Source organism: Thamnophis sirtalis, unplaced genomic scaffold, assembly GCF_051295495.1.
Source record: "Thamnophis sirtalis isolate CommonGarterSnake01/CBP01778 unplaced genomic scaffold, rThaSir2_p1.2 scaffold_9, whole genome shotgun sequence".
Taxonomy (NCBI): Eukaryota; Metazoa; Chordata; class Lepidosauria; order Squamata; family Natricidae; genus Thamnophis; species Thamnophis sirtalis.
The window spans coordinates 36,608,584-36,633,677 of NW_028261389.1; the positions used below are offsets into that span (position 1 = coordinate 36,608,584).

At 37.8% G+C, this 25,094-nt stretch overlaps 1 protein-coding gene across 2 annotated transcripts in view; it reads left to right on the forward strand.

The window, feature by feature from the left end:
- The first annotated feature begins 5,616 nt into the window (after positions 1-5,616).
- Positions 5,617-25,094, forward strand: part of NTN4 (netrin 4) — a 41,692-nt gene continuing 22,214 nt past the window's right edge. The window contains exons 1-3 of one of the 2 annotated variants that reach the window (XM_014070297.2): positions 5,617-5,986; positions 12,045-12,574; positions 23,858-24,136. In XM_014070297.2, coding sequence (XP_013925772.2) covers positions 5,941-5,986; positions 12,045-12,574; positions 23,858-24,136 — 855 coding nt within the window. In that variant the 5' untranslated portion in view covers positions 5,617-5,940. The remainder of the gene's footprint in view (positions 5,987-12,044; positions 12,575-23,857; positions 24,137-25,094) is intronic. The other variant, XM_014070296.2, reaches the window with a different exon arrangement.

Here is a 25,094-nt window from a genome sequence, read left to right on the forward strand (position 1 = left end):
AAGAGATCAGTGGAAAGATATTATTGTGTACAATTTGTAAGTTACTAATAATATGCAGAAGGTGACAGATATGAACAGTAGTTAACTATTCTATACAAAGTGATTCAATGACCCATATAAACTGAATTCAGAAATTAACTTCTAATATGACATTTTATTTTATTTAAAAATTTATTATCTGAATTTGGACCAGTTCATTCTTGTAGCTGACACTAGATGTCACCATCATTATTCAATTATGAATAATTCTTTTCCTTTTAATTAGGACTTTTCCACATAATTTATGTTGGATCCCACTATTTCTTGTTCTTTAATCTATTTTTTTTCACACCTCCCCTGTGATTGAGATTTAATACCGCTTCTACATTATTTTGGATAAATTTTAACTGAACAAGTTCAGCTAAGTAAATGTTCCGATTTCACTGGTGGAATTCATAAAGTTTTAGTGGAAGAATTATAATTCTTGTGTGTGCATGATGAACCCAGAGAATGCTTGGAGGGAGAAGTTTATCTGGATTCCTTTCAGATAAGATTCAGACCTGGGTACAGAGATAAAAGCACTGATTGTAAATGATTGTTGGTGGGAGCAGAATAGGTGTGGGGCATCCATCTTTAGTCTTCTTGGCCTCTCAACTGTCATTAATAGCATCAATCATAGTATGGTTCTGGAGCAGTTTTATAATTTGGGAGTAGCGATATTGTGTTATGCTGATACTCTTCTTTCTCTGTGATTATAATCAGTCTTGGTGGGGGGAATAGGTCCACCATACAGCCCCACTCATAAAGTGGTTTGTGTTGTTCTATAGGGCTTGGTACTATTTCTACTCCTATTCTATATTAAGGTGTTAGAGTGAAGTCATTCGCTTCAGTATAGTGAATGCTTCACAGGATGAAATATCATTAGTTTGTTGATATTACCAGGTAAATATTATCCCCACAGCCCAAGTGAGATTGTGGAGGTTCTGCTTCAGTGTCTGGAAGCTGTGGGGTTTGGATGGAGAACTTCAACTCAGCCCTAGTAATACTGAATAATTTTTGAGTATAAGGGCCTCCATGTTTTCAAGCACTCTCCATCTTTAGTTCTGGATGGAATTGCACTATCCCAAAAAGAATAAATGTGAAATTTGAAAGTCCTCCAGAACTCAAGACTCTTGTTTTGAGGTGGCAGTCATGGTCAGGACAACCTTTCCAGACTTTTATGTGCACCAATTGTGCCCATTCCTGGACCAGAAGACTATTCTGATAGTCATGCTTTTCTTATTTACCTCTCAAATGGACAATTGCAATTTGCTTTATATGGGGCTGCCCTTGAAGCTGATACTGGCAGAGTGTGTCATCTGGCAGGATCCAGGAAGATAGCCTTTCCTGTTATGATACCTAACTTTGGAACATTAACCCCCCCCCCCACCAGATTAGATTGAGCCAAATATGGTAGTATTGCGTAAGATCTTAAAGATGTGGTTTTGTTTGTAGTTGATGATCTGGATCTATAGCAGGAACTGCACAATTGTTATGTTCATTAATTGTTGGCTGTTTCTTTTTTCTTGATATATGTTGTTAGCCATACAGTCATGGAATTGAGATGGGTGGCCATACATATTGAATACCTACAAACAGTTAGTCCTTGCTTAACAATTGCCTATTTAGCAACTTTTGAAAAAATAACTTTACAGTGAGTCTTCACACTTACAGCTGTTGAAGCATCCCTGCAGTTATGTGACCAAGATTTGGGCACTTTGCAACTGGTAAGTGTATACAAACATCACAGTGTCCCATGGTGATACGATTACCATTTACATGCTTTACAGCAGGCTTCAACAAGCAGAGTCAATGGATAAATTGATAGCAAACCAGTGGTCATATGAAGTCTTAATGACCATGTCACTCAGTGATAGAGTTGCCAGTCCCAACTGTGGTCATTAAACAAGGATTGTGCATACATGCATGCATTGCATTGGAACTTCACTGGAAAAAAATGGGAAGAAAATTGACACCTCCCCCCAAATTGACCAGACCAAACCAAACCAAACACATGATACAAATTCAGATGGCTAAAAGAATCTGAATAACTGCACCCCATGCAAAGGCATCCTGTTAAATTATAACAAGAATGCTACATACTTATACAGACACCAATATATTAAATAGTGAACTTTGGTCAGACTTGTAGTTAAAAAATAAACCCCACTGTCCACTTTTAATTGTTCTAATAAAATGTTTAATAATTCAAATCACCCTACTAGAAAAACAAAGTAAGTATACATTTGTTTCATTAAAAAAATAATCTTTCCTAAACACTTCAGAGCACCAACTGTTGTTCCCTTTGTCAACCAGTAAAACATTCTATCTACCGCCAAATCAGAAACTTTTTGATATCTAGACCAGGCCACACTTTCTGCTTGCCCAGTTGCCAGAATGGGCTAACCATCATTTCTTGAAAGCAGGAATAGATGTCATTGCCTTCTACCCATTTCCAGGCCACAGTACATGCACTCCTGCCTGTATTTTGAAACTAAGCTATGCTTCAGCTATACTATTTCCCAAGCTGAGCTGTCTTAAGGCCTTCTGTGTCAAGCTTCATTCCAGTCTAGGAACATCCTCAATTTCAAATGGCTACAGTATCTGGCATGCCCAAACTCCCAACAGCTGATCCTTGTATGTCTATTTCATCCCCGGTTGCTGAATTGCTGTTCTCAACTGGTCAGCAGCTTCCTTTATTTTTATATATTCTGGTTAATGATGACCCATAAGGACCATGGAGGGCAGTAAATCTTCAGGCTACCATATTTTCTCCACCTCTTCCTCCAGCACACCTGAATTCCACCCTGCCATCTCCTAATAGGCATTCTTTCAGTTTCTGTCCAAGCTGGGCAAAGTGTACTTTTCTTTGTGCCACATCTAATCTTCCCCTCCCCCTTCCCTTCTTCTTTCCCTTCTTATCTTTAAGTTGCAACATGTGCATGTTGAAATCAAGTTACAAAGTACCCCTCAATGCTCTTTCTTCTTATCTGAACTATCAGTTCTTGCTTACTACAATGTTTCCATTGTCCCAGGGTGTAATTAAGAGACCAAGAAACAAGCATTTTCCCTTTGTTTTAATCATTGCAATATCAAAGAAACAATAATACAATGAGGATGGTGGGTGAATTAGTATCAAAGGAGAGATTATAGGAAAGGAGTGTGAAGGCATCTAAGTGGTCAAATATGTGGAAAAGAGAATGAAAAAAATGGGAGACCAGCAGAAGGGAAGACAAGGAGGACTTGAAGGACAAGGCAGGTACTGGTTAGCTAGCACATACAGATACACACACACAAACACACAGAATGAGGCTTTCCTTCCACTGATGGACGTGAAGGACAAGAAGCAGGGGCACAACCAATCAGGGCCTGGTTGTTGTCTAGACTCGGACCCACCCTACCCCTTGACAAATTAGTACAATCTAGACAGGAATTTTTTAAAGTTGCTTCTGAAACAGCCGAGAGCTGTGTGAAGGAAGGCAACTTTTAAAAATCCTGTCTGGAAGTTTGTCAAGGGGCAGGGATGGTGCTGAATCCAGACGAAGACCATTATAGGCCCTGTCTGGTTGTTCCTCTGCATTGTAGAATAACTTTGGATATGAAAAGTAGTCCTTGTTTTCTTCCAAAAGGACCCTTTAAAAATGTATTCTGCATCTACAGTCTTACTTCTTTCTGCCAATTTTAAATCTCAGGATGCAAAAGAATGGTAAGAGATAAAAGCAACCCCTTCACTCAGTAGGGACCCTGACCTGAAACCATGAAATGATGCCATGATTTCCCAAAGCGATCTGTCTGTTTCAGGTAGGTTGGGTTGCTGTTCTCTGTGTTGAGTTATCAGATAATTCAAGCTGAGTAGTGTTCTCAGAAATATTCTGTCTGCAAACTGTAGATATACGAATAAAAGCAGAGTAAAAATATCTGTAATCTGCAATAGGTACTAAAAGGGCTCAAATGCTATAATAGGGCATTATGGCATAACAGCAAGTACTGATTAACATACTTAGCTAGCAGTCTAATCTATCTGCCTCTGTGTTTCTTATTTTAAAAGGTTGGACATTTAAAATGAATGGAGAAAATTCTGAACTTCATTAACGAATGCTGTATGCTACAAATAATCCAAAGAGAATGGGTCTACTATTACATGTCATGCTAGAAGTTGCCAATGGGTGGAGAACATTCAGCAGTCCCAGCATGTCTTTGGCAGATTATTTTTGCAGTTGGCTATTGCTATTGGCTATCAACCCTTGCTCCTAAGCAAACACAGACCTACTTCAAACCCCGGCAAAGCTGCAACAAGTTTCTACAATACTCCAGCTGTGATTGGACAAACCTGATCAGTTTTTTTTAATGGATTCCTTTGAGATTACTACAGTTCAGCGCAGCTTGTGAACTATTGCAAAAAGAGTAATCCAGTGAATAAAATGTTTTCATAATAAAAGCAAAAGTTTTTAAAACCTTCTTTTAGTGGAACTGAATTGTTGTGTAGGGGCTTAGTGATTAAGATGTGCTTGTTGATCAGAAGGTTGGCAGTTTAAGACTCAAACATGATAGGGTAGGCTCCCATCCTGCCCCAGCTCCTACCAACCTAATACTTTGAAGGCATGTAAATGCAAGTAGATAAATAGGTACCACTTCAGTGGGAAAGTAACAATGTTCTGTGTTTCCCAGAGTGCCATCCACATGACTACGGAAGCATCTTCGGACAACACTGTCTCCCTTGGCTAGGAAAATGAGATGGGCATGACCCTCTAGAATGGGACAGGACAGGACATATTTTTGTCTTTTAATTATTGTGCCACCAGAGTTGCTTTTGTGTAAGATATGCAGCTATAAAATTATTTAATTAATAAAAATAGAATATTATTTTCCGAAGACAAGTGTAAAACGAGCACTGGACGCCATTCATGGCCAATACAGTCAAGTCTGCACACTCCATCTTTAATATCTAAACTGGAGCCACTGGCTCAAATTCTTTAATTTTTAAAAAATGGAAGTGGCTTAGGGAGATGGGAAGCAATCAGAGAAAGGAAAAGGAGCCGGACCAGGTGGCCGCCTTTTTCCCGACTGTGTCAAGGCGAGCGAACCTCCAGGGAAGATGGCCGCGGGGACTGCGGGGTAAGGAGGTCAGTCGCCCTCGGAGGCAAACTGGGAGGGAAGAACTTCAGCGGGGTGAAAGGCTAGAGGGGGGGGGGAAGCGAAAGGGGGCGAAATCCTCTCCCTTTCTTTTGCCCGCCCGCCCGGCTGAAGCACCTTGGTGTGCCGCGAAGTGACAGCGGGCTAAAGCCAGGGGGTTCGGGGAACGCCGCGAGGAGAGAGCCGGGCGCTGGGATGGGGGCAGCCCATTCTTTGCTCACCACAGCACCAGGCCCCCTGGAGGGCCGTGGCGGGCTGGGTGGGGAGGGACGGCAGGGCAGCGAGGAAAGGGACGAGGAAGGCGGTCTCTACTCCCCACTATGACAGACGGGAGGGGTGGGAGCAGCTGGAGACGGCCCTTCTCCTCCTCCTCCTCCTCCTGGGGCTCCGCCACCGCCGCCGCCGCCGCCGCTCTACTATGAGCCGCCGCCGCTGCCACTCCCCTCTCAGCCTGTCACTCGGGACGCCGAGACAAGCCGGAGAGGCGGGATAGGAGGATCGGCGCCTCTTCTTCATGCACCTGGCCGGGGATCCCCCAACGGGGACCGAGAGGCGGCGGCAAAGGCGGCGAGGGAGCGGGGCTGGCGGGGATCGGCTGCTACGGCTAGGAGCCAAAAAGATGCCCGCGGTACCAGCACCTGCGGTTCGGGTTGGCTCCATCGGTCCTCCGGCCGTCGCCCTGCGGGGGCCTGTGACGAGAGAGCCTGGCTGCCGTCCTTAGCGGCGCCCAGATCGAGGGTTCGCGCCCACACGGGACTGCATGCCTGCTCGGCGCCCCGCGCTCCTGCCATGGGGAGTCCCTTCTGGCCCCTCGTGTTGCTGGGCTGCTCTGCAGGTGGGTGTCGCGGAGCCCGCGGGAGTGTCGGGGTGGCCCTCCCCCTGGCGGGTCTGCTGCTGGCGGAGAAGAGGCGCTTTTAGGAACGGCTCCTCACGGGGGCACGTTGACTCCGGGGCGCTGCTCCCGCACGGTCCCTCCTCTGCTTGGGGCAATCGCTGAAAAACGTTCCCTGGCCACTCGCAGAGTTCCTCCTCAACTGAACTCGGAGGAGAGGGGCTCGTATTGTAAGTAAACGAGATAAAATGCGCTGTCTAAACGACGGCAGCGGTTCCGTGAGCTTAGAAGAAAAGCATTAAAGGGTTGGAGCTGCGCAAGAGAGAAAGGAGGTTTTTAAAAATCTATTCGGCAGAGAATATACCGCCTCTTTGTATATGACTTAGCACAGAGGTCTTCAAACTTGTGGACTTCAACTCCTAGAATTCTCCAGCCAGCATAGCTGGCTGGAGAATTCTGGGAACTGAAGTCTATAAGTTTTAAAGTGGCCAAGTTTGGGAACCCCGGCCCTAACTGCTGCAATAAACTGGCTCTATAGCAGTGGTGGGTTTCAATTTTTTTTAGAACTTCTTCTGTAGGAGTGGCCTGCTTTGTGGGAGTGGCTTGCCAGCCATGTGATTGGGTGGGCGTGGCGAACTTGTAAAAGCTTAGCTACCAAAATGTTGGCTCAGAAACTCTGACATTTGAAGCACACAAGTCTTAAAGCTGTCATGTTGCAAGACCCTTGCATCCCTAGCCCTTTAGAAAAAACCCAGGGATGTTCAAACTTGACAGCTTTAAGACTTGTGGACTTCAACTCCCAGAATTCCTCCCCTCACTCTTCATCTTGATGATGTGCGGACTAAACGGCACTGTAGATTTGTGGAATCTCTTCTATAGAAGAGGTTAGAACTGTCAGGAACCCACCCCTGCTCTATAGATAGCTGGCTGGAGAATTCTGGGAGTTGAAGTCCACAAGTCATAAAGTTGCCAGGTTTGGGGACCCCAGCCCTAGCTGCTACACCAAACTGGCTCTATAGATAGCTGGCTGGAGAATTCTGGGAGTTGAAGTCCACAAGACTTAAAGTTGCCAAGTTGGTGAGCCTGACTTAAGCATAAACTTGGGAAATGGAATTTTAAAATATAAGAGCATTTTGTTATAATATTGCAGCTTTCCTTCCTCTTGAAAAATAGGGGAGTAGTGGGTATTCTGTTGTAATGGGTGTTTAGAGAGAGCCAGCTTGGTACAATGATTAAGACGCCAGGCTAGAAACTGAATTCTAGTCCTGTCTTGGGCACAAAGCTATCTGGGTGACCTTGGGCCAGTCACTCTGTCTCAATCTAGGAAGAAAGCAATGGCAAATCACTTCTGAAAAGCCTTGCCAAGAAAATGGCAAGAGTCTAATCAGGTCAACACTTATTCAAAGGCACAAGCCCTGTCCAGAAAAGGTATGCAGAATTGTTGATCTTATTAGTTCATTCAGAGTGCAACAATAGATGCACTCAGTAATAAACAGTATTTCTATAGAAGGTGTACTGTACACCAAAATAAACATATAGCCCTAGATCCTAAATGGCCCTTATTAGTTTCCCTGAATCAACAAGAAATGTGTAATGTATCATTTAAGTGGAATTAAAGAAAGACTAACTAGTATATCTATGTCGCAATGTAGGATGACAGAATTTACTTACTACAAACACTTCATTTTTTACACATTAAGTAAGTAGCACAATTGTTTAAACAGAAGCAGAAAAAAGATACTTAAGGTAATTCCAGTAACAAGATTACAGATAATTACTTCTTGGAATGTGTATGATAATTATTTTTCTCTGATTATCATTAGTTGCAATGAACAATTTAGAGATTGTTTGTAATCTACTGGCATTCTTTTCATATTGATTTTTCTTCTGAATATTGAGAATATCTAGGACTGTACTTTTGCATTCATGTCCATTCCATGAATACCACATGCTGGCATTTTTACTTTAAATAGTGGGAAACAGCTCATATAGATTTGAGGAATAAAACAAAAATAAGAAAGCTGTTAATGAAACTACAATATTTATATTCAGACCAGGCAACGTAATTTAGAAAAAGTGCAGCAAGAATTAATTAAGGGACTTGGACTACACTGTCCTGAAACTGAAGGAAACATGAAAAGGAAACTCAAACTAATTCCACCTTGGATTTTTCTTTGAGAGAAAAATTTGGACAGGTTTTCAAGATTCTGTTAATATACCTTACAACAATAAAGTGTTTCTTCCCCTGGCCTACTTCAAAGGGTTGGCATCAATCTGGAAAGCCTGCCCAAATTCTCTCTATTTTCTTTTTGTTTATACTAAACAAAATGAAGGTGGGATTATTCTGAGTTTCTTTTTCATGATACTTTCTATCTCTGGACATAATCTCTTGTCAAAGACTCTCCTTAATGGCTTACTCCTTTCTTCCAAGCTTAATGGCTCCTTCATATCTTCCCCAAGATCAGCTCTAAATCCCTTTACAGTGCTACCTCATGCAGGGTCTTGTCTGATACTACAGATTTCAGGTTATTATCCTGCATGGTGCCCAGCCTCACAGGACTGTTGTGAGAAAAATAAAACAAAGGAATATAGGTACACCTCATGAAGCCCTTACATTGAACACAGGATAGAACAAACAAATAAAGTGCAGCTTAACAATAAACTTTGGACTGAGAGAGGAAGAAAAAAAAGGAGAAATAGAAAAGCAATAAGTAAAAAAAAAGAAACTGGTGTCAAAAATGTTTTTCATAATCTTGTGATTTGCTGATTATATTAGATTGTTCTTTTTTTAATTGAAGTTTATTATATAAAATAGACAGAAGCAAAGATATTAACCTGAATAGAGGAAGGGAATGAGAAAAGGTACAAAGTAAAAAAGCAGTGATTTACAACTTTTTCAGTACAGTGGAATATAAAACACAGTTACAACCTCAACTTTTTAAATTGTACTATATTTAGTAAGTACTAGCCATTTCTATAACAACGAAATAATCTAATCATCTAAGCATAAGAGCAAAGTTTCATTTTTTTTTGTTTCAAGCATAAAGTCCAGAAGCAGTTTCCAAGTAGAAACAAAGCTGGATAAACTATTTTCTTTCATTAAAGCAAGTTTTGCCATCTCTACCAGTTTCATCGCTTTCTCCAACACATCTTCCATTGTGGAAATTGATGTGTATTTCCATTTGTGTGCATATAGGATTCTTGCTACAGTCAACAGATGTAGCAACAAAGTTCCATTTTTTTCCAAGTTATTCATCCAAAGTCCTGATAGAAAAGGTTTCAATTTTATATTTGTTTTAAGAATTTTCCAAATTAAGAGAGAGAACAACTGGCTTTTGTTTCCTTTTTTAACACTATGGCCCTGTGAGCACCTTATCAGGAGACACAAGAACCTTATTGGCATAAAATTCACAAGGTTCTTGGCAAAATAATTGCCTCATATTTTTATGAGGTACACTTTACTCCATCTAAGAGTATCTTGTACTGTTGAAGAAGACCATGGTTTAGGAATCCAATTCTTTCTTGACAACACAATTTTCATGGCCACTTGTTCACCTCCAAGATTTTCTTTCCTTTATTGTTCCTTGACTATGTATGGAAGGGTGATGAAAACACTTACTACAATCCATATAGCTTCATCTTTTACCCTAATTTTATAATTTCTTACAAAGCTCTTTTAGCAACATTGAACCACACATGGATAAACAGGAATGGATAGTGATCAGATTGATGAGTCTTGGTAATCTTTCCTTCATATTCTGAATTTGTGCACCAACATGGAGTTCTCCTCACTATGGCTCCTTATATCTAGCATACTAGTGATTTTTTTTCACCACTACCACCACTGCTCTTCTTTCCTCCTCAAGGGAAGTTTCAGTTGGGTTTCTTGGTTTTGTTGACCAGAGCTGGAGAGGTTGGAATAATAGAACTTTCTCAGGTAAATGGTGCTTGGCTTCCATGATTGCATTCTTTGATCAAATCCTTGATGTGGAGGACCACCATGTTCAACCCATCATTCTTGTCACAATCCTCCAAATACTCATCCCTCCACGGAAGTGCTTTCTTCCTTCTTATGCCGCCCCCTTATTGACCCTGTCTCTGGATGACTTCCTGTGCCCTTCTCCTTAAAGGCCTCATTCTGTCAGTCTTTGTGGAAAGCTGTTTGTGGAGTATTGCTGTGATTGTCACGATCTCTGATGTGTATAAAAAAGAATGGCTAGCTTCCAGTTCTTTCACCCTTTTCTTCTGCAAGGGGAAATGCTAGTGTTTGCCACAAAAGTAATTAGCATAATTTCCTGGTAAACACAGCACACAGCTTCCAAGTTCCCATTGCTCCACTGATGCCACTGATACCATCCTTTTGACAGTATCTCAAGCCAGCTTCTTTCTCTCCTGCTAAATTCTCTGCCAAAGCTCTCCTATTCCTATTTGCTCTCCTAATTTCTTCCTTTGGTTGTAAACTCCCCGCCGTCTATTTTTCTGAAGAGTGTTGGCCAAGACTCATGAAGCATAAACCTAATTTTGCATGTTTTCAGTATTTTATTTAATCCTGTATGGATTAGACATTTGAGTTTAAAAGGCAAGGCAAGCTTTTCCAAAAAGGATTGCATGTGTATCAGATTGAATGCAGATGTATTTTAACTCACAGGATATACATATCATTACTTATTTTCTCTAAGATAATTTTTTTTATGCTTCAGATTTTTCCTTCGCTAGATTGCAAAAAAAATGGAATAGATCAAGTTGCTACCCAAAGATACTTTTTCAAAAAGCAACAGGACTTTTTTTTTTCCTTGAAGACATTTCATTTCTCTTCTTAGATGAGAAGCAAAACATCTTCACGGAAAAAACAAAAAAAGTCCAACTGCCTTTAGGACAACCATGGATAACTGAAAATCTCCATAGACATCAAATCACTACAGTAAACCTGATTATATAGCAGGTAAAGGGACCTATGTAGCATAATGAAAGTGAAAAATTTAACAGCCAGCATGTTAACTGAGGCAATTTATGGCAATTGTAACTGATACCTGAAAATATTTCCTTACTTCTCAGGAAAACTATATAGATTAGTTAATGTTTGTACAGCACTTTGAAAAGAGTTGGATATTATAATGTGACCTTTACCGGTGTACTTATTTACTTTTGTAGGCATAAGCATGCTGTCTGAATCTAAGATAGCACAACTTTTCTTTTCAAAGTAAAAATCAACCTTCATTCTAAACATGTTTTTTTCTAAGAAATAAGTACAATTTATTGCAAATGAACATTCCTTTGTCTAAGCAAAGAGTGATAGGATGAATAGTGCAGAAGAATAAATGACTGGAGTAGACAGCCTCTGAAAATAGAATACATACGGTACATGTTTACTATTGATCTTACTCTCCTATTTTAAATTTGTTTTAACTGAGTGCTTATGTAAACAGAAAAATTTGAAATACAATTCATGAGTCAAAAAGAAAAGAAAAAGGGATAGCTTAGGCAGAAAACAGACAATACTATTATTCACTATGTATTCTTGACATTAATAATGATCTTCCACTTAATAATTTTTAGTCATTTCTTGATAATGTGAAGTATATCATTTTGTAATGTTAGACTTGCACAAGAACCCAAGTAGTTGCTTTATACTGAGCCAGTCATCCATTCTTCCCCAAATAATTGTCACTGACTGGCAGGGATCCTTCAAGGTTTCTGGCATAAGAGATTTGTACTTGGTGGTGTTAATATTTGAACATGAAAAATATGTGCTGTACAACTGAACAATAATATTCCTGTAAATAAAGACCTGCCTGGAATTTATTTAGTTACAATGAAATTGAGTATTTCAAGAGTTTTGGACAAATTTATTTCTTAGTAAAAGCATTTGATATAAATGGTCAATATTTTAAACAAAAATTATCACAATATTCCTTGTGTCCCAAAACAGACTTATAAAATAATTGAGTATTATTATCTATCTAGATATACAATGGAGCTGTTCTGAGATTGGGATTATAATGGATCCAATGTTTATTTAACTATGCTTTCTTATTTTGTATGCATTTTTTTTGTTATTTAGGATTGAGTAGTATTCTTGGAACTGGGTCTCGTTGTGAGAAGGCATGCAATCCTCAAATGGGAAACCTAGGTCATGGACGTAAATTGTGGACAGATACAACATGTGGATACAACTCCACAGAATTATACTGTTCTTACAGTGAAAATACAGACCTCCTATGCAAGCAGCCTAAGTGTAGCAAATGCAACTCTATGAATACACATCTGGCTCATCCGGCTTCTGCTATGGTTGATTCGTCTTTTAGATTACCACACACATGGTGGCAATCAGCACAAGGAGTAGAGAGGGAGAAGATCCAGCTCAATTTGGAAACTGAATTTTATTTCACTCATTTAATCATGATATTCAAGTCACCAAGACCAGCAGCCATGGTCCTAGAGCGATCTCAGGATTTTGGAAAAACTTGGAAGCCTTATAAGTATTTTTCCATCAACTGCTCAGCAGCCTTTGGGTTGGATGATGACGTAACTAAGAAAGAGGCACTTTGCACTTCAAGATACTCCAGCCATTTCCCCTGCACTGGAGGAGAGGTGAGTTCACTAAGCTATCCATGACAATAAACAATTTCAATGTTGTTTGAAAACTGTAAAGTCCTCCACTTTCTATTTCTAAAAGGTAAAGAAGTTCTCAGTTTAGCCTACACTAATATTACCGGGAAGTGTCCCATCCAATTATTAAGCAAGTCCAACTCTGGTGAACTTCTAAATGCCAGACAAAATTGGCCAAATGCTGCCACCTGCATCTGAAACCTTATTTTTAAAGTACTATGTTTAAAAGGAATATGAGTTTTTATTATAATAAATGGAAAGATAAAAAATAAAGATTGTTCATTTGTATTTCTAGGCATAATATTGCTTGCTTAAAGCCTGGTGAACTTTGTTTTCTTTGTCTGTGGCTGGGTATTTTATTATCATTCTTTGCAAGTGACACTCATTCTCTTTAAATGTTGAGAAAATTGCTATAATAGAAAACCAACCTATTATAGGTATGTAGAGTGTACTTATCAAATTCTTCATCTCACACCCTGAATGCCTGACATCAGCCAGCTTCTGACATATCCTTCTGGGATTTCCTGCCATTTTATTCCTCTTTTTTTGTCAGGAATTCATACTAAAGAAATTAACTGTCTAATGCAGCAGTAGGCTCACTCTTAGTAGCAAAACTGACCAAAACAGATTGGTAGATGTAAGCTTATTTTATTTATTAAATTTGTTTGCCACTCATCCCAGTTAATGAAGATATCCTTATTATGCTAATTATGTGTGGCTCTATTTGATCTGAAGTTCTTTTGATTGTTCTAGAGCAGTGGTCTCCAACCTTGGCAACTGGCTCTATAGATAGCTGGCTGGAGGTTGGAGACCACTGTTCTAGAGTATTGCCACACAAAAAGCAAGTGACCTCATGTAGCAGATTTCTAGGAAGAAGGAAATACAAGACTTTCGTCTGTACTCATACTTTTTATAAACTGAGGTCAAGTTGTTTACTATAGGCTGGATAATCACACCTAAACTCAAGAATTAATAACCAGAAGAAGTAAAATATCTTTAGTCTCAATAAAAGCAGGCATACATGCTTTGGAATGCAAAGATTGGTTAGGAAAAGTAGTGATCAATTTCCGAAGCCTAAACAGGAAAATTAAAGATCAAAAGATCTTTATTCCTTTCCATAAAAACCAAAAATGAAATGTAAAATTGCCAAATAATTATGCTAATAAAGTGATTTATATACATTGCAACAGTCCATATTTTGTGTGGAAGCATGTCTATGTATCTTGATGCTTCATCTTTGTATATATATATAAAGTTAATATTGTGTGAGTGCATACCCTTATATGTGTGTTTCATTGCCAAATACACAGAAAAATATGTGCATATACGCACACAAACACATAAAGTATATGTGTTCGCTCACAAGAGAAAAGGTGATTGTCCACTGCTTTCCTGGAAGAGAAAGGTGGGCAAACACACAGCAAGAGAATTGCCCAATGGAAGATGAAATAGTTTGCTATCAAAGCTGAATATAATTAAGCTAGTCCTTGGATTGTAACAGCAATTGGAGCAGAATTTCCATCACTAAGTGATGTGGTTGTAAAATACAATGTCATAGGACCGCATTGTTTAGTGACACCAATCCTAGCAGTCCTAGTTGCAATTGTAACCCCCAGAACCACATAGGTTATTAAGTGAGAACTCATGCAACTATGAGTGCAAGACCAGAACAGCTTAAACAGCAAGTGTGGATATGAATAACTAAACCCATAACTGTCTATGTAGCATTGCACCTTATAATCAGGAGGTTGTGAAATGCAAAAAAGTTGGTGCAACTGAAGATTCACTTCTAATAGTTTAGTTTCTCTACTCCTAATATCCTGCATGCGTTGTTTGCATTCACTGCACTTGGGAAAGGCAAGAGATGCACTTGAAGAACATCTGTTGGCTTCTGGGCCATTGCAGGTGTGGGAGCAGAAGAAATAGCAAGCAGGGACTAAACATCTAATTTAGAGGTTTTCAACTTTAAAATATTCAAGATGACTTACTTTTTATATTTTCCCATGTGCTGTTCATAAGCTGCCAGAATTATTGAGAAAACTTTCCTCCTCCTCCTCCTCCTCCTCCTCCTCCTCCTCCTCCTCCTCCTCCTCCTCCTCCTCCTCCTCCTCCTCCTCCTCCTTTTTCATTTGTTTTCTATGGCTATGGGCTTCAAAAGCAGAAAATGATTTGAGCCTCCCACGATTTCTCAAGGGTCCAATGGCAACCAGCAAAAATGACCTAAAAAGATGAAAATACATTAAACACTCCAGATGAAATTAGTAGAAAGTCTTATAGACAGCTAACTTCAGCTTCTCTATAATATGTGGTCATAAAGCCCCAAGGAAGTCTTAATTTAATTTATGTTTTCTCCAATTATTTTACTGTCTGATTATGAGCAGTTATGAAATAATAGATAAAGAAATGCATATTGCCCGCCCTGAACTGAGAAGTTTCAGTGACTGCTTTTGTATGTTATTGTGAGGTATATGTATATGATGCATGCATTCATACAGTATATTCATGTATGAACTTCTACTTGCATATTCTATAGCTCCTCAGTTATCAACCAGAGATGGGTTGCTTCCAGTTCAGCCCAATTCAGCTGAACCGGTAGTAGCAGCAGCGGGAGGCTCCACCCACCCACCCAGACAGAGAGAGAAAGAGAGAGAGAGAACGTGTACGCTCATGACAGAACCAGTAGTAAAACTGGTACAAACCCATCACTGTTATCAACCATTTCTTCATAAATGTTCTTGTTAGCTAGAAAGATACTTATCCAGTTATTAAAACAACTACAACAATGTAGGTTTAAACAAATATTTTCTAAAATAAAATGTGCCAATTTAGAATTGTTTTATTTTTTAAGGCTTAAATGCACATTATTAATTATGAAACATATGAGTGAGTGTATGCAAAGAATATGTACAGTACTTCCAGAGGTCACCCAAGGCTTGTAGCTGATCCCAGATATCTATCAGGAATTATGTTGGGCAGCAGTAATATAGCAGTATGCTTTTGGCAGATGGGTATCAGAAGGGAATAGAAAAGTTCTATTTAAAAGAATTAGAAAATGAAGTCAGATCAGCATTCCAGTCATTACCAAGTTACAAGGTACAGAATTGGTGGAACATCTATAGAATTATGGCAAGCAACCAAAAAATAGCTAGCTAACATCTCCTAGCTGTTCTGGAGAAGAACAGTAAGTCTGCTCACATACCAGTGTCTAAGAAAGGACACAATTTTAACAAAGTGTTCAAACTAACACACTATTTCACATGCTAGCAAAATAATGATTAGGATTATGCTGATATGGAAAGGGAGGTGCCAGATGTTTAAATTCTTTGAAAGAAAAATAAGGAATATTATTGTTGATGCTTGTTGGATAATTAAGAAGTCAGTATCTGCTTTATTAATTATAGAAAATTATATCAACTAGGTCAAGCTGTGGAATATTCTTATGAAAATGAGAATAACAAAATGTAATTCATTTTCTTCATGAAAAATCTATATAGACTGGATGGAAGCCACAATCTGGACTGAATAGGCAAAAAAAAATCTATTGAAAGATCTGAAGGATCTTATTATTAAAGCATTTTGTAAGTGGAATGTATTAGTTTATTCCATTGTGTATGAAAGATACTAATACAAAAATTCTTTCTGTATTCACAATGCTACTTTCTGTATTCACATTGCTAATCTGCAAGCACAATATCGATGATGATTTTGCAGGCCTTTGCTTTTGTACATATGTAATGCTCAGTGATAGGAGATTGTTCTGTGACTCTTCTGATTATTTTGTATCCTAACCAGAAGGTAAAGTTGCTCCTTCAGTCCCTTACTCTTTGGCTTAGTTTTGGGATGAAATTCATTTATTTAAATTGACAAATATCCACACATAATGAAGGCATGCTGACTCTAAGAACATAAATCTTTGGATAAAGGAGGAAACTTGTCTGAGAAAGATTTATATGTCCCCATTTAAGGTCAAAACCCTTCAAAGTTCAAGGTAGAAAGAGTGATTTTTATTTTAGAAAACCTCTTTTGAAATACATTGAAATATTTATAGAAAATAACTGTAAGATTAAAGAACTAATTAAAAGGAATGTATTGACTCTATCTACAAATAACTGGGACCCTCCTATTCTGTTCTCAATGAAATTTTTATCAACATTTGTCAAGAGAAAAAATTCCAATAGAATAACATCCAGATTCAGTAACTCTGAAATAGATAAGAAAGCTGGCATTTGTTCATGCAGTACCTGGGCAACTGGAAATATGCTGGTAGAGATAGAATATAACAAAAAATAACCTATATGGGTTTTTATATTACCTCAGCATAGAAATATTTTACCTTGTAATGTGATTTATTTATCAATTTTTCCTAGTAGGTTTAATCTAGTTTATGCATAGTGGGATTATAAATAGCACTAAATAAGTTTATAAACCTGTAAAATGAGCATGTGCATGTAAGAAATGGGATGTATTTCTACAATACTGACAGACACTTGCAATTATGTTTATGGCTTAGAAGAAGAACAAAAAAACGTATTAACACTAGCAGTCCTCTGTCTGGAAATACCCCAGGTCAATTAATCCATTTAATCAACTAATGAGATTAAATGGATTCTAAATAAACTACATATAAATATTTAAAACAAATTTCATAAAATCTAGATGTGGCTAATTGAGCCATTAAGTTTGATCTTCTGCCTAGTGCAGGGATCCAAATTAAAGCAGATCAATCAAGCTGGTCTTGCCAGCTGGAATCTTCTTTCCTATAATCCATTAGTTCTTGTTCTGGACTGCAGAATGATGGAGAATCAAATTTAACCTTCTGTATGTTATTGTTCTATTATTTAGAATGGTATAATTACCTACAATGCACATCATCTCCTCTCATGGCTAAACATTCCCAGTTCCTTCAGTATAATTTCATGGGTCTTAAATTTCTACTTCTTAATTATCCTTTTTTAATAAACTTTTTTCTAAGACAGTATGTGTATCTGAAATTTTCTGAAAGTGTATTGTATTGTATTGCATTTAGTATTGTAAATGGTATGATAAATACCATTTATATGGTAAAAGGAATATCTAAAAATTGTTAAGAGTTCAAAAATTCTGACACAAAAGAAAATTTTACTTTAAAGATTCTTGTTTTGTAAGCTTGGGTATGTATACATTTTGATACTTTATTTAATTTTGTATATATAAATGTAACATTTCTCCCCCCCCCCCTCTACTTTCTGTATACAGACATGCACACAAATATATGCCCACTAAGACTCAACCATAAGAAGGAGAGAGATTGAAAGTCCCTTTCCTGGAAAAGAAGGGTGGTAGACTACATCAGTACAAGAATTGCCCAATAGAAGGCTGTGGTAGCCTGCAGTCCAGACTAAATAACTAGAATTGCCCAATAGAAGGCTGTGGTAGCCTGCAGTCCAGACTTCAAATAACTAAATAACTTGCAAATAACAAATTGCAAACAAAACATATTTTGTTTAAACTAAAACCATTTTAGACTTAAGCAGTCATAAACACACAAAAACAGCAGTTTGAAACAAGAAGTACAGATATGATGCATATGTCAAATAACCATTGGTTATGGCAAGCCTTTTTGGAAGTGTGGGATTTATAATTCAAAACAGATGGAAGGCGTCGGAGATCTTAAGGACTTTCTGTTTTAGGAGTTTCCTGATTATATGATGAAGGAGGGCTAAGAGAAGTTTATGCCATTATAGACTTGAAAGATCCATTTTTTAGCCATGGCATTGAGCTCTAAGTAGTTCAACTTAGAACTCTCGCAAAAAATTCAGGAAATGTCCAACTAATGAGCTAAAAACACATGAACAGACGTACATGATTCTTGATCTACTGCATATGGCAGAATCGTCTTTGAAGTAGGGCTATGCACATTTTACATTTAACTTTAAACACTTAGCCTGACTTGCTTCCAATATATATATTGCTTCCATATATACATACATACATACATATATATATATATATATATATATATATATATATATATATATATATATATATATATATATATATATATATATATATATCACACACACATACACACACACACACACACACACACACACACACACACATATATATATATATATATATATATATATGTAGGTCTCTAGTTGTTCGGGTTTTCTCCCGCGTAGAATTGGATATGTCTTTGCGACGTTTCGACGAAGTCACATTCGTCATCTTCAGGCTGCTGCTGACTACTTCAGGTTTGGTGTTTCCAGGAGTAGTTGGTGTTTCCAACTACTCCTGGAAACACCAAACCTGAAGTAGTCAGCAGCAGCCTGAAGATGACGAATGTGACTTCGTCGAAACGTCGCAAAGACATATCCAATTCTACGCGGGAGAAAACCCGAACAACTAGAGACCTACATACTAACACCCGCGAAAACCTCAGAAAACATATATATATATATATATATATATATATATATATATATATATATATATATATATATATATATATATATATATATATATATATATATATATATATACATATATATATATATATATATTAAAAGCAACAGCCCCTTCTAGACATTTACTTTGGAATGTCTTCTCTTCCTTTTTGTGCACAAGTTCCTCACCTTCCCCACTAATGGTTCCTACAACTATATCCAGGAGCAAGCTGCAGATTTCCTACAACCATCTCTCTTTCACCCAGGAAAGATTGCTTTGAAGTTTTATATCATTCTATAAATAGAGCTCAGTTGGTCTGATACAATTTCCCATTTCTGATTTTCATTTTATAAAATATACAGGAACATTGCCTCTAAATGTACATTCTACTACAGGCAGCAATTATTGGGAAGAGCTGTTTGTATTTTAAAAAGCATGAGGTTGAAACAAGCAGGTGGTCCTTAAAATGACAGCACTGATAGTAGAAAGAAAACTTTACATGAGTATACAGACCAGAACAGAAATAATGCCTAGAAAATAGTTAATTATGTTTAATAGTAACATATCTTTAAGTTTTTGTGAGGCTGTTGAAAAGAACGCTTTTGCCAACCTAGCAGTTCAAAAGCACGTAAAAAATGAGAGTAGAAAAATAGGAACCACCTTTGGTGGGAAGGTAACAGCATTCCGTGTGCATTTAGTCATGCCAGCCACATGACCATGGAGACGTCTTCGGAAAGCACTGGCTCTTCGGCTTTGAAAGGGAGATGAGCATTGGCCCCTAGAGTCAGGAACTACTAGCACATATGTGCGAGGGGAACCTTTACCTTTAAAAAACTGTTCTCTTATCTTTAAAATTACTGTAAATAAATTAACCAAGCTTTATGTATCAAAGATGGGTGGATTTTAATTTTGTTTTATCATTTTCTGCTGGCGGTACAGAAAATATTGGTCAGCTCAGGCATATTTTGGCTTGTCGGGCCACAAGCACAGCCAAAACTCAGATTTACCGCAATGATGTTCATGCTATTCTATGTATATAAAATACAAACTTGAAACTAATTTGCAAGGCACTGTTTTGTTGTCTCCACCTCACTAAGTATTGGCAGTGTACTGACACACACTCAGGAGGCTGTTATTTGCTGAAATAACAGCAATCCCACTGCTGAAAGCAAAAATCAATAGATAATTGCTTAGCAAAACACCCAGGTAGTGAGGATAAAAGGGAGCAATACTGGACTTTTCAGAAAAGGCAATAATAAATCAATAGCTTTTCAACACCCAGCTTATTTTGTAGCTCCAGCCAAGCAATGTGGAAAATGGGCAGGCAGTGATGGTGATAGAGAAAGGCCACCTAATCTTGAATTAACTGTTATTTTGTGGATCCTCTTAGAAGGAAGAGCTATGCTGTAAGAAACTATATATTCTTCCCAAGCAGGAACACCAAGATACTTCCATTCCTTTTTTGATGCTAAACTTGATGCCTTACTTCTAGTAATCTTAATTGTGTGTTTTAATGTATTTTCTAGGGTTTGATTAGCATGGAGAAGTCTGTACAGAATTCTGCCAAATGCTACAAATTATTTTTATTACTAAAATGAAGTCACAAAATAATGAACAAGTTCTCTTTTCCCTTTATAAATGGTGATTGCTACTACCCTTTCATTTATAAAATGCAGATAATAGAGATTAATAAAACTAGGAACAATATGAATTATTGTATGTAACAATGTTATTTTTTCTCTTAAAAATCTGCTTTTTAAAAATAAACTATGCAGAAAGAACAAAAACATACAATGCAGATTATTTTTAATTAAAGGAAACATGAATTTCCCACATTTAGCAAAAAAGAAATTGTCTAACATTCTATTAGGTTCCAAACTATTTTATTATTTATTTGCTTGTTTATTTATTTATTGAATTTATTTGCCACTATCTTGCAGTTTGAGACAATTCTAATTTCTTTTTTATATTAAGACATGTTGCGTGTTCCATAGTTGCTAAAAATTCATTGTAGTTGGGAACATATGTCACTGAAATAGAACTCAGACTTGTACACAGGTTTGGGAGCTGCGATTTTTCATATCTGTTTAATTCAATCTTTATTTGGTTAAGTATAGAAACATATGTATTAGGGACCACATTCTGAAATTTGTTACCATTTATTCAATCACCAGCCAATGATTCAGCATTTTTACTCAGGTCCAACACAACCCATGACCATCGTTTTCCCAGTGCATTTCTCATTCTTGTTTCTTTCTCCCTTGGTATCTAAAGAAATACAGTAGCATTATTATTCTTTACAACATACAGCAAATCTCATTTCAATGCACCCAAAAGAAAATATTTGATTTACAAATTGGCACACTGACATGTACCAAACAGATTATTTTTATTATTATTGTATATGATAAAAACACTTAGATATGTTCTAAAGTCATGCTTGCTGGCATTCAAATATCCAGTTGGGTTTGTCTCTGTCACATTGGCCACTGCCAAATTTGGCATGCTGACAGAATAGACAAAAGCAGGCTTCATTCATTCTGTTCAGAAATGTAAATGATGTAAATCCTTTCTTTTCTCTTTCAACCCTTCCCACCCTAAGTGGCCCCAGTTTTAAGGAAAGTTTGGTAGTTCAAAAGGAAGCCAATACTGGGTCAACAAAGAATCTTGATTAAGAAAAAGTGATTAGATCTTGAAATCAACACCGTATCTCTACAGTAGTTAGAAGATGAAACAATCTGACAATTCAGTGTGCTGGTAGAATCAGAAACCCAACTAAATCATTCCATTGCAAAGGCTTTGGACAAGGGTTGCATCAGTTTTGTATGTCAATTTGTACATCACCTTATTATTTAAAAAAGGGATTTAAATAACACAAGAGGGTTCCCTCACTTGCTCCCCCAAATATATATTGGCATGGGTAATGAGAATAAACTAATTTATGGTTTTTAAAATAAGATGTGCTGATTTATTTATTTATTTATATTTCTATACATATATTTATATTTATCTACTTATTTCGTTGAAATTTCCTGGAACCACCTTATCTAACCTAAAAGATCTTTTCCATAGAACCCTTGTAATTACTTCTTCCATTATAGGCGAAGTTGTGGCAGAAAGTTGGGGTGGAGTCAAGAGAGGAATCAACCTGAATCTCTATATAGTCATAGACTAAATGGACTAAATCCAATCCCTCCTTGAATTCTGTTAATTCTTATCCAGCACCAAAATAGTGCTAAACATTCATTGAGTACATTTCTGTGCATAAGCATAAGCAATAAATTAGTGTAATTGGAACTTCATATGTGGTCCTGGTCTTTTGTATCTGACATCCATACCTGGTTTTGGTGACTTACAGTACTGATTGCAATTTATCATATACTATAGAATTGAAAGAAAGAGCCAGTGGTTAGGCTCAATTTGTATGGATCATCTGTGGAAAATTAAGACAGAAGTTGCAACCAGATTCAGAAAAACATAATGGCACGACATAAGTCTTTTGAGGTTTCAAAGTATGTTTGGTTGCAGAACTTATTTATGTGGTTTGGTTTCTTTAATTCACAAGGCCACCTGCCTCAAACAAGCAGATCTGGGTAGCTAGTAAAAACAAAAACAACAAAAAACAGCAGAAAACACACCCAAACAAAATTCAAAATATCAATCAGCTGCTGTGATTTAAAAAAAAGTGACAGGGAGGAAGGGAGAGAGGGAGGGAGAGGGAATCATCAATACAACAATTTCAATACAATTATTTCACTGAAATAATTCAGTGCTCAGGCTCCAACTGAATTCCATGCCTTGAACATAACCACATTTTCAGAGCCTTCAATGTCAGAGACAATCTGATCTCTTGGGGTGATGGATGTGGAATGATATTCTCTAGAAAAGGTGGTACAACAGATAAGTCTTTCTTCCTGGGTTCTGCCAGAAGACAGCCTTCAATGGACACGTAACATGCTTCTCCTACTACAGCTTAATACAGAATACATATACTCAGATGAAGTTGAGATATTATTGGAACATATTTGTTATATCCTTACTTCAGAAACAGAGATTATGATGGCAAAAGAATTGTTATAGATGAAAAGGTTGTATTTAAATTTCACATTTGTAGTGTACATTGAAACTAAACTAAAGCAGCATTATTCAGCAGAAAGTTAGGTGATCATTATTTCTCCCCCCCCCCCCATGGATCTAGATCTTATGTGTTTCATGATTAACATAGATACAAATGTGTGATTCCTTTATTATTAAGGAAAGAAAGCCAAGGTAGTAATTCTGTTTCATAAACGAACAAAATCTTGTTCATTGGTGAAATGTTCTACAGCCTCAAGAGCAGGACAAAGCTAGGAGCTTTATTACTGGTTCATTCAAAGGCATTTTTCCAACACTAAAAATCATCATGCAATGACAATCTTAAAATCTAAAACCTAAAATCATTGTAAATGAAGTCTAGAGGTCACAGGCTTTCAATAAATGAAATCTGCAAGAAACTATATCTTGCTCTAACTATGTTGAGGTGCTAACAGTTGTCTTTACAAGCTGTCAGGCACAAGAAATCAGGAGTCAAGGCAGTTCAAATGAATATATGCTAAGACTTCTTCAAGAATCTGAACTACTAATGGTCAAAGCAAATTGACTCTTGAAGACTCAACATAATTCAAGGTGGGATAGATTTAGATGTTTTGTGGGTGCAAAGAGACTTGAGACTGATCATGCATGTAACCCCTCCCTCGGACTCAGCCTGTTCATCTTCTACACAAACATTTTTTAAATTTCTAGTCGGCATACTTGTTTTATTTCACTGATTAGTTTCAATTTATTTATTATTTTCAGGTTATATATCGAGCTCTGTCACCTCCAAACCCTGCTGATGACCCTTACAGTCTTAAAATTCAGGCACAGTTGAAAATCACGAACCTTCGAGTGCAACTGCTAAAGCGACAATCCTGCCCATGTCACAGCAACAATCTGAATGCAAACCCACCACAGCTAACTTACTACGCAATCTATGATTTTATTGTGAAGGGGAGCTGTTTTTGCAATGGCCATGCAGATCGCTGTGCACCTCTTAAAGGTTTTAGGCCTGTCAAAGCAGCAGGAGTCTTCCATGTGGTAAGTTTGTATTGTTCAAATCTTGAAAAGGCAGATAATTGTTTGAAAATCTTATGCTCAACTAGATGCCATTTTGATGGAACGTTAGAATTTCAAGATGACTCCTCTGAAATATTAGATGCCCTAGAATAATATTGAAGATAAGTGGTTCCTTATAAGGAGTCTATATTAAATTGGGCCACTTTAAAATGTTACAGTAAAAGCGGGGTGAAATTCAGCAGGTTTTGAAAGGTTCTGGAGAATCAGTAGCGGAAATTTTGAGTAGTTTGGAGAACCAGCAACAGTGACGTGTGGTGAGGTTTATGGCTGGTGAGGCAAGCCGGCAAAAGCCGTCCTATGTCGGACACAGCAGCAGGGCGTTCGGACGCCCCGCCGCTGTGTCAGACAAAGAGGCATCCTGCATCTATGGCGGACACAGCGCCAGGGCTTTTGGAAGAGCTCTACCACACCAAGGGAGAACCCATCTTTCTCCCCTCTCCTACAAAACAGCATCAGAAGGAGAAAGGGGCAGATTATATTAATGAAGACACCTCACACTTAAAGTGGTTCCCCTTAGACAGGAAACGGAAAATGGTTATAAACATGCCTGCTGAATGGTCAGCCTCCTCGCTTTAACAGTTTTGGGTTGCCAAATTCAACTCAGACACTTCCCTGCTGAGGGATTTCCTACTGCCAAATAAATGCGTTTATTTATGGGAATGGTTCCGAAACATAAAAAAAGTGCCAGCCCGCATGCCAGCAGAGGCGGGTAAAACACACACACACACACACACACACACACACACACACACACACACAACTTACAATAATACAATTACTTACAAATTACATTAATTTTGAATTCCTCCCCTCCCTCCGACCCACATACCTTTTCCAGCTGTTTCACAGAGGATTTTAACTCTGCTCTTGTCTGCCATGATGAAAATGTAAAAATGTAAAAGGAAAAAGGCAAGAGCTG